Raw genomic sequence first — 19590 nt, 5'->3', positions numbered from 1 at the left:
CATTCCATGTCTGTGAGTGTCTCAGATATGACATTTAAGGCATGTCTTGCTTAATGACAAAAAGCTTGGAGAAATGACAAAGAGATGTTGGATGACACACAGAATTGGAGAGCATGAATATGGAAACCCAGAGGATAGATCAAGAAGAGCCATGGGAGGGATTGTGAAAGGTTAGAGGAACGGCAGCAGGATACCAAGCTGGAGGGAGAACATCAAAGGACAGGGAAGACGAGGGGAATGCTGATTGAAGCTTTGTGTGTGTGTGTGTGTGTGTGTGTGTGTGTGTGTGTGTGTGTGTGTGTGTGTGTGTGTGTGTGTGTGTGTGTGTGTGTGTGTGTGTGTGTGTGTGTGTGTGTGTGTGTGTGTGTGTGTGTGTGTGTGTGTGTGTGTGTGTGTGTGTGTGTCTGTGTCTGTGTCTGTGCCAGATGTGTATGTGACTGTGCACCTGTGTGTGTGTGTGTGTGTGTGTGTGTGTGTGTGTGTGTGTGTGTGTGTGTGTGTGTCTGTGTCTGTGTCTGTGTCTGTGCCAGATGTGTATGTGACTGTGCACCTGTGTGTGTGTGTGTGTGTGTGCGACGAAGGGAGAGACATACCCGTAATACAGAGGCAGACAACACAGCACAATGTCGCACACCCATTGCTCATTGGGCTATTTATTGCCTGCGCACTCCTAGGCATCACGTGTGTTTACATGGCGCGCCCCGCACAGAGGGAACACTCGTGCGTGACATGAAAAATGTCAGAAGGAACAGTGCTGCTGCCATGTTCCTGCCTGCAGAGACGAGACGGGCTGGTTACCGCCCCAAGTAACTCGTGGTCTTTAGCTGCTAATAAGGAAAACATGTTCTGAACTGTAATCCCCCGTAATGGCAACTATCGATGACACACCGTGGTACGGCCCAGCGTCACTAAAGTGCCATTTATGGAGCTGCTCAGAGCAATGGCGTGAAAAATGGAGAGAGTGCAGGTGTCACTGCCAGTGTATGAGGAGGACAGAACACCACGGCTTTTAAAGAGCCATCACAGAGGATCTATACACCACACAGCCTAACCAGTATGTAGACTGGGGATATTTGCTTATAACTGGTATTGGTGTTCACATTAAAGGGTTACATATGGCACCAAATCTTCAGTCTTGTAGCCAAAATGGGCTTTGATACAAAACAGGCTATTGTGCTGTTGTACAACTTTTTAAGTGTTTAAGTACATGCAAATAAATAAATTTCTTTGTACATAAGAGTAATGATGAACACATTGTAACATTTAATACAGTGACATGATTAAACAAAAAATTGAAAGCACTTGTGAAAACTAGTATGTCTCAAAAGAGATACTGTGTCACGTTTTTTGGGGGAAGATTTGATCATGCCTTGTAGCCTCATCTGTTTTTTGTTTTTGTTTGTTTTTTTTGCTGTGTTTTGTCTGTGCGATCTGCAGTGTAACCCAGGTGACCTCCGTGCCCTGAGGAAGGGGATGACCCTCTACCACTCAGAGTCCCAGCTGTCCTCACTGCCACAACGCCAGGACGCCATGCACATGGTCAGTACCCAAGAGGATAAACCCGTACTCACGTACACAAGTTACCGCACAAGAAGGGTACTCTCATAGAGAAACACACACTCGTGCAGTCTTTCGTAGATCAACGCTGTGACTCTGCTTACACAAAGGTAGTTACATATGAAGACAGGATTTAATTTCACACACACTTAATTGTAGAGAAGACTGCACCAGTGCCTCCGCAGCGGAATCAAGTCAAGGCAGCTCTAATTTACTTTATTTCTAACTCTCCAATTATACCTTCACTTGCAGCCTCAGTCTCTCTGAAATGACAGGAAATGAAACGTACTGAGAAAAGAGAGAGGGCAGAAAATGAGGGACTGAAAGGAGGCAGGGGGTTGAGACTGACTGGAATAAGAAAGGAGAAGGAAGAGAAAGTGAAACAGAATAAAATGAGGATTGAAAGTTAAGATGTTAGACTGTCCCTCTCTTCCTCTCATATCCTGGCCCTTTAGCTCCATCCCTCTTCCCCGGAGCCTGTTTGAACTGAATCCCACTATGAACGTAATAATCCTCTGAAATCCATCGCCACCCCTGACACTGCCATTGTCTGGGGAGGGGAGGCTAGGTAATTGTTTTCTGACTGCTTAAGGGAGGTCAGAGCTGGGCTATGCCTCTAACCAGAGGAATAACCCATCCCTGTGTATAAAAAAAGATCAATGTTTTGTTTTAATCACGGGCCCTCAGTGTGGGGCATGTGTCAAGTGCGTTCAGAGTCAGCATGCACCTTTAAAGCTCGTGGGTCAAACCTGCCTCGTTGTGGAGGTTTATACCGCTCAATAATGTCCATGAACTTTAACCCCTCTAGATGTCTCTCCTACAGGGGGAAGGATAAACTGCAAATGAACTTGACAGTTGCCTTCTCGCATGTAATTTTACGGTGCCGGTTCACATGGAACAAGGTCATGATATGGACTTACTCTTGGCATCATGCGGACATGATATTAGATGTTATTCTGACTGAGACTGGAGGGGGGATGTGGATCCAGTCCAAAGTGGAGGTTAAATGAATTACTGAATTAAATCTTGTTGAACCACATAAACCAGTTTTTACATAGGTTTAATTTAGTGAAAATGTACAACCAATAACTGAAAAATAACTGTTGCTTTATAGTTAAACCAGCTTACTTCCAGAGCTAACATTGTTCCAGCTGGAACAAGTAAAAGTGGATTTTTACATTAGAGGGAATTGAAGCTGAGCCTGAAAAAAATAGTTTGTTTTTTTTTCTATGAAAAAATGTTGACCTGCTAACTGATTACAGACTTTAGTAACTTGATATATTTACACCCAGTCAACATATCTGTTACTGGGACAAAACTAGCCAAACTAGCTAACAAGCGGAGCAAATATTAGCCTGTAAGAAATCGACTGTTCAGCAAGTTTAAGGTCATTTGTGAAACGTCTCGGCCCCTCTGCTGGTCCATTGGTTCAGCATCTCTTGCTTTTTCTCAGTCTTTTATCTGTTTGGTGGTGGGACTTTCATAGTTTGAAGCTTTCCAATTTGCAGACAGCTGTTAGAATCAGAGGAACACCCGTACAGTGTAAGGCACTCACTTCCTGTCACAAAGAACTGAATAATGTTGTGTCTATGTTGACACTTTAACAAAGCTGCTGAAACAGTTCAATGCCACCTGTTCAGAGAATTTTTTATACTCTTCAAACAAATCAAGGGGGCAAAAAACTGCTAATTTCACCTTTTCTGATGATCTTCTTTGTAGTAAGCAACTTTTGCTGCTCTGTTTTTACCTTGACACCAGAGACATGCCTGTCATACATTGTATTTAAGGCTAACAAATCATGCAAAAATATTTTCTACGTAGCCCTACAGATTATCCGGATTTATCTGGATTGGACAGTGTGTGAGCGTGACATTGTCCGATAAAACACATGAAAGATGGATAAAGAAAGGAAACGGCTGGCCTGCGTGATTCTCACAAACAGCCAACAGTCAGATCTGATCCTGTATCCTGAGAAAAACAAACCATTGATTCTTACAGTGTTTGTCGTCCTCCGCTCCTCATCCTGATGGCCCAAACCCAGCCTGTTTATGCAGGCAAGCCGTCCTAAAATGTACATCCATATAAACAGTAAACATGCCTCGAGCTGGCTGCGTTTGTCTGCTGTCCAAATCTTTTTCTGTTCTACAACTCTGGCAAAACAGAAACTGATGCTAGCGGGACGTGTTTACACATTTCAAATTACAGCTCTAACCAATAGAAGAGTGAAGAGGTGACGGCAAATTACATATTCTTTCTCATGCAGTTGACTTCAAATACAACTGCATCAGAGCTGCATGCAAATTTAAGCTGTTGCATTTGACCTTTAAACAAGATGAAACACTCTTTACTCTTGGGAAATATCTTTGTATGTAACATAATAGTGGCTGAATGTCATTTTCTCGTAGAATACCCACTTTTCCCTTAAAGAGGCATATCAATAAAGTTATATTTTTATATTCCTTAAGATTAGTTTCAGATGTCATGCGTAATTGTATCATTTAAAATATATTTTATATTTTGTGTACACAACATGTAGACTGTATGTCATTGTATTTTAACTATTTAAGCTATAGCTGTATTACAGCAGATACTTTATACCTTAATTATGTAGATTGTTTACATGTTACACCGGACTCTGTGAAGAAAAACACAGCTGTCAAATGACCTGTTGTTGACACCTGAAACCTGGTTGATCAATTCAGAGGGAGTTCAGACACTTCTGTGCTTGTAGCAGATTCTTGTTAATACAAGAAATAACCACATTTCATGTCAACTTTTTCATTTTGTACATTCTTTTATGGGATCTAAGCTCGTGACGGTAATAAGTCGAGGCAGCCGACTCATCTCCATGCTCCCAGGCAGAGCATGCTTGACTTTATTAAAAACACAACTGTGTGTGGATGACAACTTTTGCAGAGAAACAAACGCAACACAGCTGCTGCATTTCTGTGTTAGCCTTTAGACTTTATTCATACTGATGGCCTTTCTCATTTTATTTGTACACATTAAATCCATAATGTAACACCTGTACATTAAACACAAACTTATGTAACAGTATTTATTCAAGTGGATGTCAGATTTGCAGTTGTCAGGCAAAAACCTGCAGAATCAGCAGAGTCCTTTCTTCATGTGGTTTATTTGGTATGATTTAACTGTTGGGCTGTTTCCACCAAACCTCCCTCTCGGCTGCAGTGGGATTATTATTTTATCTCTGTGCTATTAGGTTGTGTGGGCTCATTCTGGCACCTAAATGGGGCCAGTGGGTGCGGAGGGAGCTGACAGGCGCATCACTAGCAAGCAGAGAATTGAACCCAGGCTAACAGAGCCACAGAGCTGTGTCTAATGCAGGGCCTCGATGCCAGGTTACACTGAATGGTGCCATTGTGTGTCCCAGAGATCTCTGTGTCCCTCTAACAGAGAGCCACTGTCTGGAACTAACCAGGGGGTGGGATGAGTCAAGTAAACCCCCGGTCCTCATCCTGGCTGGCTGCTCCCATCACAGCCGGTTAAATCACACCATGCAGGTATCAGACCTGGCTGGGAGATGAGTGCACGTTGAATGTAAAAAAAAAGGGAAGCGAAACACAGAGAAAGGAGAGGTGATGTGAGTCAGGATGAAAGGGATGGCATTTTCAGTGCTACACTACAAGAAGTATCTCCTGTGAAATCAGAACGAAACACCCACTGATACAAAGAGGGATATTTATGTCCAGTTGAGCAAGGTTTCCTGGAATTGGCTCACATGAAGAGCTACGTGAGGAGATGCTCATGTGACCCCCCGGGTTAAACACTGTGACAGCAGAATTGATGAGATAAGGGTGTGACAGTCTGCAGAAAATGTTCGCTGGATGTTGTGGGTTTATGACCTCTTCTCAAAGCCTTCCTTTTCCCCTTTCAGGGAACCGGTCGTCTCCCCACCAGCGAGTCCTCTCCCGCCACAGGCTACCTGTCCTGCGTCCAGAAGCCTGAGGCCGTGGTGCACGCCATGAAGGTACACGATTTACTAAGTTTCATTTTGTCCAGGACAATAATGCAGTTTTCTTGCTCAATTTCCTGAAAGTGTAATTTGCTAATAACTTCTTCTGCAACTTGTTTCTGTACCGTCCAATATTAACTTTGAGCCCTTTTTGCCGCTGCACACTCTCGTGAGAGGTTGATTTGACATGCAGATCAAACTGAAGATAAGATAAGAAAAGTGAAGATTAGATAAAAGATAAAATAAGAGGTGACACAATAAACTTTATTGATCTATTGTGTGAGAAGTGTCCCGTGTTAAAGCAGATTGAGAACCAGAGTAAAGAAGAATGGAGTAATCAGGTGATATAGTGCTATGTCAGTGACAAAATACCTAAAAATAATTAAATTAATCGATAAAAATATGTGTGCCATCAGGTGCTGGAGGTCCACGAGAACTTGGATAAGCAGGTTCCCGAGGACTATGAGGACGACCTCAGCGAGAAAGAGAAGGCCATTGTGCGAGAGATGTGCAACGTAAGTGTGAAACTTTCTCTGACAATTCCTCCCCTGCTCTTCATGCGTGTTCAATTTCACTTCCTTTTTATGCAGTAACATAAAAATGTTACAAGCATTGCCTGCACTGCATAAAAACATGATTTTAAGGGAGGAGGTAGGGCCGAGCATGCAGTGAGCTTGTGATCCACCAAGCAATTCATCTGCAGGGCTGCAGAGTAACTTGCACAGTTAAACAGTAAATAAGTTAATCATAGGTTGGTTCATGCATGTGTCCCAGTTTTTCCACACTACATGCTCGACATCAATGGAAACAAAGAAGCCTTATGTCCATAATGTTCCTGTCTGTTCTGCTGTTGGTCGGATTTTTCGTTTTGTTTCGCTCGGAGCAAATCAGGTCAGCCTTTTGAGCTGAGTCCACTAATGAGGGAGCCTCATTTAGACTCATTTGGTTTGGAATGACACTTGCACTTGTGTCCCCGGCTTTCTCTCCTCTCTCAACTATCTCTCCATCTCTCCCCTCCCACTCCTGCATCGTCCCAGCTCCGCAGCACTACTCTACACTGTAAGTGGAGGCTCGTAGTTGAGCTGTCAGAGCAATTAAACCAGAGCGGCAGGGAAAAGAGCACCCACCAACCCCCTGCCTCAGCCTCACCCCATCATTCTCCCTCTTCTCTGCCCTCCCCCCTCCTCTCCCTCCATCGTCCTCTGTTGGTGCTGAAAGGCCTCGGTCGTAGATAAAAGGTCTGCTGATTAGAGAGAGAATGAGAGCAAGGCTATCTGGGCCCTGCAGAGGTATGTGACAGGCCAGGAATCTGGGGAGAACTACAATAGTACCTCTGTGTTATCCCTGGGGTCCCCCAGAGACCCCTCTCCCTCACTGGTAGAGAGATCTTAGCCTCAGCAGAGGACAGAGATCCAGAGATAGCTCTGCCGTTGCATGTGTGTGAGTGCAGAGTCTGCAGCTCAAAGCCAAACTGTGAACATTTGAAGATTTCACTCTTGAAGAAGAAAGTGTTTTTCTTTCTGTGCCCCGCCTCACTCTGCCTCTAAGTCTGCCTGTCTCGCTCTGCCTCTTCCCCTCTCTCAACTTCTCTCTCTGCTTTGGTTTGCAGGTGGTGTGGAGAAAGCTGGGTGATGCAGCAGGATCAAAGCTGTCCATCAGACAGCACCTCTCTGGGAACCAGTTCAAAGGGCCTCTGTAGCACCAGAGCGAGCGAGCGAGCGAGAGAGAGAGAGAGAGATCAGGATTTACAGTACCTACACTCACCTGAAAACACCTCATTCTACCTGCGCCTACACAACCCATCATGCCATGCTCCCTACTGCCTACAGCACCCAGAATTCCTTCGACAAAAGACTGGCTAAGAAAGCTACCACATGGACCTGTTAGTCAAACATGTTTTTATCTCAGAGCTTATGAAGCGTTGACGACCGGCAGCTAGTTTCACCGATACACCACTTCTCTTTGTTGATTTGGAAGCTTCCAGCAATACGATGATCTCTCTCTGTAAAATCAATAAACACAGACACACAGACACACACGCACACCCCTTTGAGCCCTTTATAGCATAGCTGTGCTACACTAAGCTAGCGATATGACATGGTTTAAAGCACAGACCTGATGAGGCTGCAGGGGAAGAAATCTCTACAATCGTTGCCAGGACTGGAAGGCATCATGTTGGCGGTATCTTCAGATACGTCTTGATAGTACCTCCTATAGAGACCCTAGCTCCTGTCACATGTATCGTCCCCCTAGTGGTCAACGAGTATACCTAGCATTAGCATTCTGAAGTGTTAAACCCACTGTGACCTAGCGCCTTTGGCTCATAAGAAAAGTCTATGGATTATAAAGTCTAGAGATCACTGTTAACTTGTGTATATTGTGTATAAAACCATAGCATTACTTCATTGTTATTGTTGATTTTTCTTTTATCTATTTTGTATTCTAGCGTTGCCATGTGATCAATTATTTAGTTTGAATCGTGGACCTTTAACAGGGTTTGCTTTTGGTAAAAAAAAAAAAAAACAACCCACATTTTTTTCTTTTCCTGATGAATTGCTATTCTTCTTTTTGTCTGTAACCTGAAACGTTTCAAGGCCGTTTTGAATCAAACCATCTCCATGGATTAATTGATAGATCATTTTCTTACTTAATGAAATTAATCCCAATTGTATGCTGTGTGCATGCTTGACAATCATTTTCTCAGGTTGGGAGGGCTACAGCTTTACTTTTGCCCATCTGTGTGTGTGTGTGTGTGTGTGTGTGTGTGTGTATGCGTGTGTGTGTGGGTGTATGTATGTGTGTGTGCGTGTGTGTGTGTGTGTGCGCACGCATGTGTGTGTGTGTGTGTGGAATGGAGACTGAATGGTTCTCTTACAGCTGTAGCATCAACCTGTGAATCCTCTTTTTCTCTCTTGAACCCTGGTTACAACTCTGTTGAAGACTGCTGAAGACGTTTGCTGAATCCATACAAAATGATGATTCCCAGGCCAGTGAGGATAAAATCATACATACAAATAAAAAGTTTGTGGCCAAAAGCTGATGTCAGTCAGTTTTTAAGGCTTTTTTTGGATCAGAGATGAAACACACCGACTCCACTTAAGCGTAGTCCTTTTCTTTGGTCTTGGATTCAGCAGGTGTGTTTATGCAGCGCATGTTTCTTAAAGTTGAATTTTATTTCATAGAATATGAGAGATAAGTCTTCCCTTAGGTGTCTCCTGAAAACACTAACATTTAAAAATGAGTATTTCTTGATGTCAGAATGAGCAAGCACTGTTTGTTAAAGTATTTATTACCAGGTGTTAGATAGAGATGGGAGCGCTGTCAGTGACTAAACAGTCCTACTTCAGATTTATTAAAGCTGTAAGGATTTGTAAAGAGACGGGTTTAGTGACTGAAAGCTCCGACTCTCCCTTCTCTAGTATTATTTGTTCCAAATTAGAACATTTTAAGGCTTCTTGCCATGCACCTCTTCTTTCAAATGGTGGCTCCAAAAATAAATCAAAGAACTTTTTTTAAAGTGTCCTTTTTTCTAGGAACAAATTTGAAGCCATTAAATAATTTTGAATACTTTAGGGAAAAAAGGCATTTGATTTAAAATGTGCCACATTTTTTTTCTGCATGGTGTTTTGATTTGGAACTCAGCTGTCTTTTTATTTTTTAACATCTAGACTATTTCTTTTCTTTCTGCCTAAATGCTAAAACCACAGTACAGAGTCCTAGAACCTACAGGGTCAAAGTCAATTCCTGTAGTGACTAGCATGGCTGTGACTTCATTTTGTGAATTAACTGAGAGAAATATTCTGCAGGTGAAAGAGAAAATGAAATAGACCACTTTTAGAAACATTTGGGAGAAAATAAACAAAGTTGGTTACCTAAGCTGTGCGGTGCTATCTTTATTTGTTGTTGATGTCAACATCCCTCTAGACCTGTCTAGAGCATGTCTTTAGTGGATGAGTTAGACTGCCCTCTGGTGGTACAGTACTGGAAGTAAAGCAACAGACTTTCTTCCAGGACCGATGCATTCAAGTGAGTGCTCAAATAATTCAACAGTGGTTAGATTATCTGAAGTATACATTTATCCTAAAGGTAACCTATGCCCCACTAAATATGACAAATTAGAAATGCTTCTATTCATACCTAATTAAGCAATAATAACATGTCCATGGGTAAACTGTTTGATGGCTACATTTACAATAACAGTTTAATAATAGTTTACATTGAACAGTTGGAAAGTTAGCTTAACATAATGGGTGATCATAATCAAACTGGCCAATAGGCCTATACTATACGATCTCAGGTGTGCACGGTTGCTGAACATACCATGAAAAATAATTCAACACTTTGCGGCACACTGAAAATAGATGGATTTTCAGTGTGCGAAAACCTGAGGAAACTACAGGTTCAGCCTCCAGTTTGAGCTCTATAACATACAGTGAAGTTATTTTCAGTGTGCCACAGAGTTTAGATTTTTTCATTTATAAAGCAGATTAAATAGTATACTACTGAGAAGAGGAAACTGATCAAATATTCAATTGTTCTATGATCAAATGAATTTAAACATGAAATTAAATTAAAATTAAATATAGGTATTAAGACCTGTAGTATAAAGATCAACAGACCAACACACTCGTCTTATTGGAGGTTTCAGGATACTTGAACAGTAACTACAGTATGAGATCAACAGTTTCAATGGTTAGCTTGCACTAAGAAAGTCTAAAGTAAGCATGCTTAAAGTAATGGAAAACATTCAAAATAGGTTAGCTTAGCATTGGACAAGTTTTACCTAAGTTAGCTGTGATAAAGTTGAAACAGTGTGAAACAAAAGAAGCGATTTGTAACGAGAACACGAGTGGTGAGAAGTCTCAGGAGTGTTTCGGTTAACAAGAAAAACTGTTCTGAACCGCTGCGAAAATCCTGTCATTATTCCACGATAAATAACTTATCTCATACAGACTGACGATTCAAAGTAGGAAAAGCTGTTCTTTATTGTCCTAAGTGCGACTCAGATACAAACCAAAGCTGCGTGCAGGATACAGAAAAGAGAAGCCTGGCTAAGGCACATATGGATAATAAAACTCTGAAACAGAAGGACTCCAACAGAAAAGATCACATTGTACAAATTATACGTAAGACTGTCCAGTGTTAGACGTGGTTGTTATCAGTTCTAAAGTTCATGAGTAGATTCAAAAATGTTATTTCCTTTTATATAACACAACTGCATGTGCGATCATCTCGTGTTACTGCACTTTGATTTCTCAGCAAAACAGTAGGAATGTAAAGAAAGGATAGCAGGGAAAGAGACCCTTCTGAGCGTGAATTTAGGAAACACAATCAGGCCAACTGAATAAAGACAGAAACATAAGACTCCATCTTTAAACTCCTAAAGGTGAAGTATAAAGGAGTGAGAGAGAGAAGTGTGTCACTAAACAACACAAATAAGAAAGTTCAGGGTTCTAACATTTCAGGTACAAATCCAGAATAACAATCAGCCGACAGTCTTTGTTACATGTTCCTGGATCTGTGCACGATAGTACCATCCTGTACATGTTTGAACTAGCCATTGAAAACTACGTTTTCTCAACGAGTCAGGTTCTGCTGATAACGCCACACTTGAGGTTACGAGAACCTGACCTGCTGAGAGCCGTCCAGCGCCTCACTTTGACTTTCTGAACGATTTGTTGGGAAGCCTTGGCGTAGAACTTCGACAGCACAAGTCAGCCCGGAGCTGATCAGGCTCTCCTTCTGTTCGCGTCATGCTTGTTCTTTCTTCGCAGCTGCAGGGACTCAGTTCAGACTCTGTTTTTCCCCTCATTCTCATCTCATCCAACCGCCACGGTTCAGGGGCATGCCAGGTGGAGGGGGCAGGGGCACCTGCGACTGTCCTGGAGGCCCAGGAGGTGGAGGAGGGTACCCAGTAGGTGGGAGACCGATACCTGGAGGGGGCACATGACCCGGCGGCATGCGCGGCGGTGGAGGGGGATAGCTGTTGTAGCCTGGTGGGGGGTACGTTGGTGGTAAGTTAGGCGGTGGATACGAGGATGGAGGAGGGCCTGGAGGTGGTGCTGCGGGCGGCGGGTAGACGTGGGGGTGGTATGGCGGTATAGGGGGAGCATAGTTAGGAGGCATGGGGGCATAGGTGGGAGCCTCTGTCTTCATCATGGACTGCAGGCTCTGGAAGCCTTCTCCTGACATGTAGGAGCCGGTGGTGGACATGATGTAGTTGGAGGGCGGAGGTGGAGGAGGGCGATGGGGTAGAGGAGGGGGCTGATGCGGAGGTGGGGCGTGCGGGGGTGGAGGGGCTGCTTCATTTCCTGGTTCGGCCTCTGTGGGAGGAGCCGGGGCTGCAGGTTTGCGATCTGGTGAGCGACAGGAAAAAAAGACTTAACAGGTTACAAATCTCTCTCTTGGAAAAAAACAACAAAAAAAAACAACAAAAAAAACACACCAGACCCTCTCGGTCCACTCTGATCTGAAATAACCTCTTCATTCTCAGACTGTGAGCGCACAGTCAGAGCAGGACTGCCAGGCTTCAGCCACACGGGAGGTCTCATTATCAGGCTGAGGCTCAGGCTCTAATCAGATTGGTCTGGGAGAGGTTAGTGTGTGTGTGTGTGTGTGTGTGTGTGTGTGTGTGTGTGTGTGTTAGGAAACATTGCATCCAGACGAGTTGCTGGTTATGTAAGCAGACTAAAGACTTTATATTGCTTTCTAAGCTGGAGTCCCAGGCAGGAGGTCCTGGCAGAGTTTGAATGGGCGTTTTGGTGGCGCACACAAACAAAGTGCCGTCGCTCTAACCTTAACACTAGATAACACTAACTGTAGGAGGTGCAATGAAGACGGTGGTCACTTTTACCTGGCGGAGGCTGTGATGTGGGCAGGGGGGGCATGGGGCTCTCCAGTCTGGGAATCTTTGATCCGACTTGTTCTGTAAATTTGACATAAAAGCCAATAAGAGTTTTAAAAATCAGTGGATGCGTTAGGGGCCTTTGATGAATAAAGACTTGAATTTCATAAAAAATCCGAAAAATTATCGAGGAAAATACGACAAAAATAAATGCAATAATTTCAGTGACTTTATCTCAAGATATGTCCCATTCATTAGAAGCACAGTTGTAACATTTGAACTGGTTGTAAACTCTCAGGTATAGCTTTTTGATGGCATGAACATCCTACCTGGAGCCTTTGGTTCATCTTTAGGGGATGTCTGAGGAAAGAAAGACAAGTCTCGATTAACAAAAGCACAAGCCGTGGGATCTGGTGAATATTGAAAATAGACTAACAGGAGAATTAGAGTGGATCGAGAAAGTTTTGGGACTTTCCACTGGCCATAGTTTCATGCCAAATAAAAGCAGAGCATACGACTCACATGTGAGCGTTTGAGCTGGCGTGCAGGGCTGCCTCCCTGAGGAGAAGTCTTCTTTGGCGGTGGGGGAGGAGGGTTGGCGGCAGGCGGCTGTCCCAGTGGGATCGGCGGAGCGGGGAGTGGAGGAACAGAGGCCCGCTCCTTCTCCTGGATCTGCTGAGGGATGGGCTTGTTCCCCTGGGAGTAGAGGTCCAGGATCTGGTGGCAAATGTCTGGAAGACAAAACCATGTTTGATTGAGACAAGTCAGAAAAGAAGAAGTGGGTGGAGGGAGGGGGGGGGGGGGGGGGGGGGGGTCACGGCTTTATGATGAACACCTTCAAGCAGCTCCACGGGAACGTCCTGGACAAACGTCTCCCACCAGCGACGAGACGACTGTTTGGCCGTCCACTCCTGGATGTCAAACTTGCAGAGACGGCCAGCCAGGTACATGACAGCGACAGCGATAATCTCTGGTTCCCACTGCAGAGACAGCATGGTGCACAGGCTGCAGGACATATACAAACAGCCTTTTCTCAATTATTTCAATATCAGCAAATAGTTTTCAGTGTTTTGACCTGATCCTTTAAGCACATTAAAATGATTCTTAATCCAATTGTTCGTATAATTTACTGTTGTTTTCTAAAAGGAGACAAACAGGGAATGTGGGGAGAAATTTGCAACTAAAAGGTGCAGACGTCAAAAGAACGAATGCAAACAAAATCGATAAGCTGCTTTAATGACATGCAGCTCACCTGTCGTTGACAAAGGTCCATGCCATCTGCAGCACCTTGCACACTTTATTCTTTTCCCCTTTCACAAGAAGACAAAAAGATGGATAAGCGTTCCGCACCTCTTAAACGATGAAGCGTTCGAAGCCTGTGTGCGGCTCTTATCGCAGCTCACCTTTCAGCTGCTTGACGTAGCGCAGCAGGAACATGTAAGGGTGTTCCACCTGCAGGTCAAATTTGATAGTCTGCAGCAAAATTCTCTCCAACACCATGACCTCTTCCTGTAGGGAGGGAGAGAGAGAGAGATTGATTATCTCCGATGGTGAGATCAAAGATTCTGTTCATGTGTCCTTTTCCTCATGTGTCTGCATACATTTAAAAGACCAAATGCTTTTTCTCTGAGCGCCGAGCAGAGCGACAGAAAGAAAACATGGAACATAGAGACACATTAATGTACCGACCAACCCTACCAAGCAATAACATCAGTTCTTCAGTGTAAAAAGAGCTCAGATATTGAGTGTGTCAGGGGAGGGGGGGGCTCACTTTCCACTGTGCAGTGTTTTCTATCTCTCGCGCACTTTGAAAGCGAAGATGTGAGAGAGCTGACATCACGTCTATGACGCAAACACTCAACTCTAAAAGTCAGTAACTGCAGGCAGCCTGTAAAAGTGTAATATAACTTTGTCTTACAATACAAACTTACACATATGTAAGTAGTTGTTCGGGAGGTAAATATACTGAATGAAGGTCATCTCATCATGTACCTTATGATGGCCGCTACACAGGGGGAAATGTCTAAACACAGAGGAGGAATGAAAGACAGCGCACCTTGGGATCATCTCCAAACTGGGCAAACTGGACGTCATTTAATAAGCTGCGAGCCGTTTTGATGATGTCTTTACACTTCTTCGGGGTTTCTTCCACTTTCCCCGCCAGGAACAGGCAGCAAGCACCGGTCACCTGCAGGACACAAACCCAACCATTAGCTTCACACGTTTCATGCACTCCAAGAACAGGAGGCGCGCGAGTGTGCATATCCGTCCACTGAACTTACATATCTGGGGAACTGCTTGAAAGAGTGGAACATGTAGAAACGGTGGAAATATATGATGCCAGTTGCCAGTGTGTCATAGTGTCTGATGACAGTCAAGGAAGTCCAGAGAACGGTTTGCAGTTATTTGAGAGAACAGCAGCTACGGAAAATAAAACGTTTTGAACACAAGTTTCACTTTCACTGATCATCTCTGAGCAGCACATGCAGTAACCTCCTGTTGTTCACATGTGCATGGATAAAACACAGACAAGTACTTCAGCTGGGTGTTCTTCTCTCTATATTTATTTCTCATCGGGATCAAATGTCACTGATTTGTTTACTGATTTTCACCCCAGTATTCAGATATATCAATCTAGTAAGGATACAGGCCCAGTCTGGTCCCCACATCGAAAATGAAGCGCGCGCCTTCTCTCCGATACCGAGCCTCAGTGCCAGGATCCAGGCCCTCTGATTGAGAGGGCGTGTGGGCCAAATCCTTCTTGTCCCAGTACCAGCACGGCTTGATGTGGTCCAGCATCCCTTGGTTGGTCATTGAGTAATTCTCCTTGGAGTCCTTCATTGGCTGAGGAGAGGCGACAAAAGATGGGCCTGCTGCGCTGGGCTGATGAGTTACAAAGCAACAACAACTCAAATGGAAGTCATTCACAAACACAATTACTGTTGTAAGTATAATAGCAGCACAATTAATTTATGCTGTGGTTTAGTCGGCCAACTTTCTGATAGTCTAACTCTGTATTTCACTTTTCACCCTTTCGACTTAAAGCTTACAGTGATGGAAAGTCAAATTGAGTTCTCTTGCTTACATCTGAGAGGGGAGAGTTCAAATTAAGGGCAAGTGGTGGCAACACAAGTAACTTAAGTGAAGAGTTTAGGGTGTATAAAACAAATCAACCTCAGCAACTACAACAACATTAGTCTACAGACCATCAGTGTGGAGAGGTGGATCACCATTTGCACAACGATCATTTCCCCATGAGGTCAGAAATAACCAAGTAAGAAAAAAAGAAAAGAAGAGGGAGTACTTGTTGGACGCAGAACATAAATATCTGCCTTTCATTTATTATCATTATTATTATCAATGTTAAAGAAGATCAGAGATGCTCAACTTCAACTTCTATAATAAACACAAGCTGCCCCCCCATATATATATATATATATATATATATATATATATATATATATATATATATAGAGAGAGAGAGAGAGAGAGAGAGAGAGAGAGAGAGAGAGAGAGAGAGAGAGAGAGAGAGAGTGAGAGAGTTGAGTGATAGTAACTTGCACAGCTCATCCTATTCATTCTTAAAGGTCCTGCTAAGGATGCTCGCAATAAATATAATACATGACTTTAAGAACAATGGACATGTGAAATGGTTAAAACAAGTCTAAAACAACAAGGAAGGTTTGAAGAGTTAACATGAAGAAATACGTGAAGTGTAAATAAGCGCCTAAAGTTACATGAAGCTAACGGTGTCAAATAACCAAATACGAGGATATTTAGGTTGAATAACCCGAGAGGAACTCATGTCAGATTCATGTGACGCTCTGCCTACATTTTGTTTCTAGTTTTTTCTCTCTTAGCACAGGTGGTCGTTTTCCAACAAACACCTTTAAGACGAACAGGTGACTCTTTCTGTTAGCAACTCTGGTTAGCAAACTTGACTCGAAGTCTGCTCGTAAACTCACATGTATCATCGTCCATATGTCTTCAATAAAACACAACTCTTACCTTTAACATGAAGCCGACAGAGTTAATAACCCAACACAGACGGTCAAGGCGTTAATCCGCAGTTATTCTCCGTGAATTGGCTAAAAAGTGATAACCAACAATCTCCATTGTAACGAGGACACCGCCATTTTGGAAGACGTCAGAGACTGTGCATGCAGACGTCATTACGCAAGACTCTGACGCACGTATGGTGCGGTTACACGTTTACTGTAACTTTTATCGATTTGATTGATTGATTGATTGATTGATTGATTGATTGATTGATCGATTGATTGGTTCAAAGCTTTAATGGTATTCTTATGCTACAGTAAAATCTCCTATGCAGACAACCACTAAAATATGTTATTAAAAATGTGCTACAACATGTTGTTTCAAGTTACATTCGCTAGAGGGAGACACAGAATAACACATGGACTTAGACTGACACAGTTACTGCACAAATAGGATATCCACTTTTATCATTTTACCCGATGACTCAATATGATATCTCCTGAAAAGGTTATTTATTTATGTCAATGTTTCAAAGTGCAGATCATAAGAAAGCAGTAAACAATATTAAGTCACATGATAACATTTTAATGTGCACTTCATTCTGGGTTTGGAAGCCTCCCTGTTTCTTTCTTTTTTTCTTTTTTTTTCTTAACTGTTCTCCTAACAGACTGCAGGTCTCAGCACTGGTTTCAGCACTGATGCTAGTTTATATACTGTATATTCCCTGTCCATAACTAGAACAAGATCAGTAATGCCATCCCCTTAATTAAATGTTTGACAGTAATTTGTGAGGGGTGCAATTTTTATTTTTTATTTTTTTCAACAAAAAGTAAAATTAAAAACTCTGAAACTGCAGTCAAACAAGCACAAAAGGCAGATAGCTTGATTATCCCTGATGGTTAGACCACTACACACCAAGCAGATGGGACACAGCACCGTTTATAAGACACCAACATTCCACCTTGCAAAATGTGTTTCATCTCTCCCACAATTACAAAAAGAAGAAAAAAGTGAAACCTTCAAAGTATTGTCATCACGCTAAAAGTTAATTACGGCATTCAGTAGTAAGCAAACACTAAAGGCAAAAAACCCAAAAGACAACTTGATTTATTTGGGAGATCTCTAATTTCATCTGGTTAAAAATCCTTTAGGGGAGATATGTGATGCTTTTAAAAGGACAAAAAGTTAAACACTGAATAATGAGTAAAGATTTAATACAAGAAATGGAATCAATCAATTGGTAACTTTTTGATGATGTACCATCATCTAAAATCTGTTTGTTTCTTTTGTTTTTTATTGAACAAACAAGGCGTCTTGTTTAATATTAAAGCTTTATATATGTTCCTTTTTTTTCATATATTTTCACAAAGACTTTCAGATGAGAAGAGTTTTCACAAAACACTGTATTGAATCATCTGTTACAGCCACTTCTGATTGTGTACTAAACTCGAATTGAAATTGAAATGTAAAAAAAAAAAAAAAAAAAAAAAAAAAAAGTGATTCTTATCAAGTAATAATAATCACATGCAAAGTATAAAGGAAAGAAAACTTGCTGGAGTGGCTTATTTTACAGATCAAGGTAACAATGCTGACCAACAGAATCTGACATTTAAAAAAAGCAAATGATCACTACAGTAGCTTAACTATTTATTTTTCCCACTGAGTCATTTAAATGAATATGAACACCTTATCCTCGTCACCTTTGTCAGCATCGTATGTTGCAGCGTTTAAGAGCAGCCTGCCTCTGAGTAACATCTTGTGCCCTCTTAGCTCCCCTCCTAGCATCACTTCTGAGAAAAGCCAGCATTGAATCATTTACCGCGTCCAAATTAAAATTTGGAATCTGCATGCATTATATATTCACCCGTGCTCGGACAAATCCTCTTAACTGCTGGAGAAATTGTCAGGATGTGTCCTGTAGAAAAGTAAGAGCCTTGTCTCGTTGTATTGCCCGTAGCAAGGGAGCATCTCAATCTGTCACTCAAGTCTGCACACACGCACACAACACACACACACACACACACACACACTATAGTAAATCAGCCTATGAATAATATATACTTGTACTTTCTTTATTAATATTAAACATTGCATAATGAAGCACCAACTATAAGCAAATCCCAGAGCAATATTCATATTACCATGAGCTGTCCTAGAGTGGACTTTTCATTGTTTGCGTCAGTCCTTTTGTGGTTAAACATATCAAAACGTCAGCCTTGACTGACTTTTACACTTAACCTCCAGTGGACAAAAAAAACCCATACTCATTATTTTATTTCATTTACATGCAGAATATTGGTTTATTTTAAGATATCAATGCAATTGTTCTATTCTTCAGAGATGGCAAGGACATCAAAAATAGAAGATAAAAGGATGTGAGAAAGGTTGTGACCCAGAATCAAAGCTAGTTATGTTCCTTGTGCTTTTGTCTACTGATGTGAAAGAGCTATCCCTTCTTTCACATCTTCTCTGTGCCTGTTTTCATGACTTAAGATACATTATATGAGTTAAGAAGCTACTCAATTCCTGGGTCATATCTGTGGGAAAAGTTGTAACATGGACAAAACTTTCATCTCAGCATGTTCTTGTCTCTTGTGTAGGCATTGCCCTGCGGTGCGTTCAGGGGATCTCCAGCTCGATGCCAGCACTTTACCACGTGTGCTTGTCTCCTTAGAGGCAACACTTTGGACTTAAAACCTTTCCTGTGTCCACAAGCAGGGTATCTGTGGTTTACTGGCCTTGTGCAACCCAGCTTAAACTGCCTTTGCCCGCAGCCTGCAGATACAAGCTATAATGGAGACATTGATGTATTATTGAGAAACCCATGGGTGAGGATCAAGGAGCTGCTTGCAGGCTGCAGGGAGAGCAATGTGTATGTGTGTGTGTGTGTGTTTGCGTGTATGTTTGAACTCAGGATAATGTTTTCCTTCAGCATCCGATGCGTCAATGACTTGCTGTTGGTCTCTTGGCCCCCTTTGCGGAAAAAAAGAAGACGTTTTGTGTAATATCACATAGTGAATTTATGCTCTCCAGTCAAAGCAATATGCTTGACAACATGCCGGCCCTGCGTGTGCGAAAGATAGCTGTTGTGTGTAGTGTTTCCATGTGGAGTCTGCTGAGGTTATGTCTACTTGAGCCAGAGCTGAGATGACATTTCATTTATATAAATAATTACTGTCCTGAAAGTCCCCTAGGCCTGCCCCGAAGCAATCAA

General features: G+C 42.5%; 2 protein-coding genes across 3 annotated transcripts in view; one reads left to right on the top strand and one right to left on the bottom strand.

Annotated features, from left to right (window-relative positions):
* Positions 1-9409, top strand: part of ccdc85cb (coiled-coil domain containing 85C, b) — a 42909-nt gene extending 33500 nt beyond the window's left edge. For both annotated transcript variants that reach the window (XM_079361632.1, XM_079361633.1), the window contains 4 exons: positions 1438-1539; positions 5456-5548; positions 5950-6048; positions 7143-9409. In XM_079361632.1, coding sequence (XP_079217758.1) covers positions 1438-1539; positions 5456-5548; positions 5950-6048; positions 7143-7232 — 384 coding nt within the window. In that variant the 3' untranslated portion in view covers positions 7233-9409. The remainder of the gene's footprint in view (positions 1-1437; positions 1540-5455; positions 5549-5949; positions 6049-7142) is intronic.
* A 1084-nt stretch (positions 9410-10493) lies between these two features.
* Positions 10494-16557, bottom strand: ccnk (cyclin K). The gene is made up of 11 exons (XM_079350409.1): positions 16386-16557; positions 15025-15260; positions 14660-14741; positions 14434-14565; positions 13781-13886; positions 13630-13687; positions 13213-13382; positions 12900-13108; positions 12707-12737; positions 12387-12458; positions 10494-11889 (listed from the first exon to the last, which is right to left on the bottom strand). Exons 1-11 carry the CDS (start codon positions 16392-16394, stop codon positions 11348-11350), a joined length of 1647 nt encoding a protein of 548 aa, XP_079206535.1. The 5' UTR covers positions 16395-16557; the 3' UTR covers positions 10494-11347.
* Positions 16558-19590: the final 3033 nt, after the last annotated feature.

Source organism: Symphodus melops (assembly GCF_947650265.1).
Source record: "Symphodus melops genome assembly, chromosome: 1".
Taxonomy (NCBI): domain Eukaryota; kingdom Metazoa; phylum Chordata; class Actinopteri; order Labriformes; family Labridae; genus Symphodus; species Symphodus melops.
This window is presented reverse-complemented; position numbering and strand designations above follow the sequence as displayed.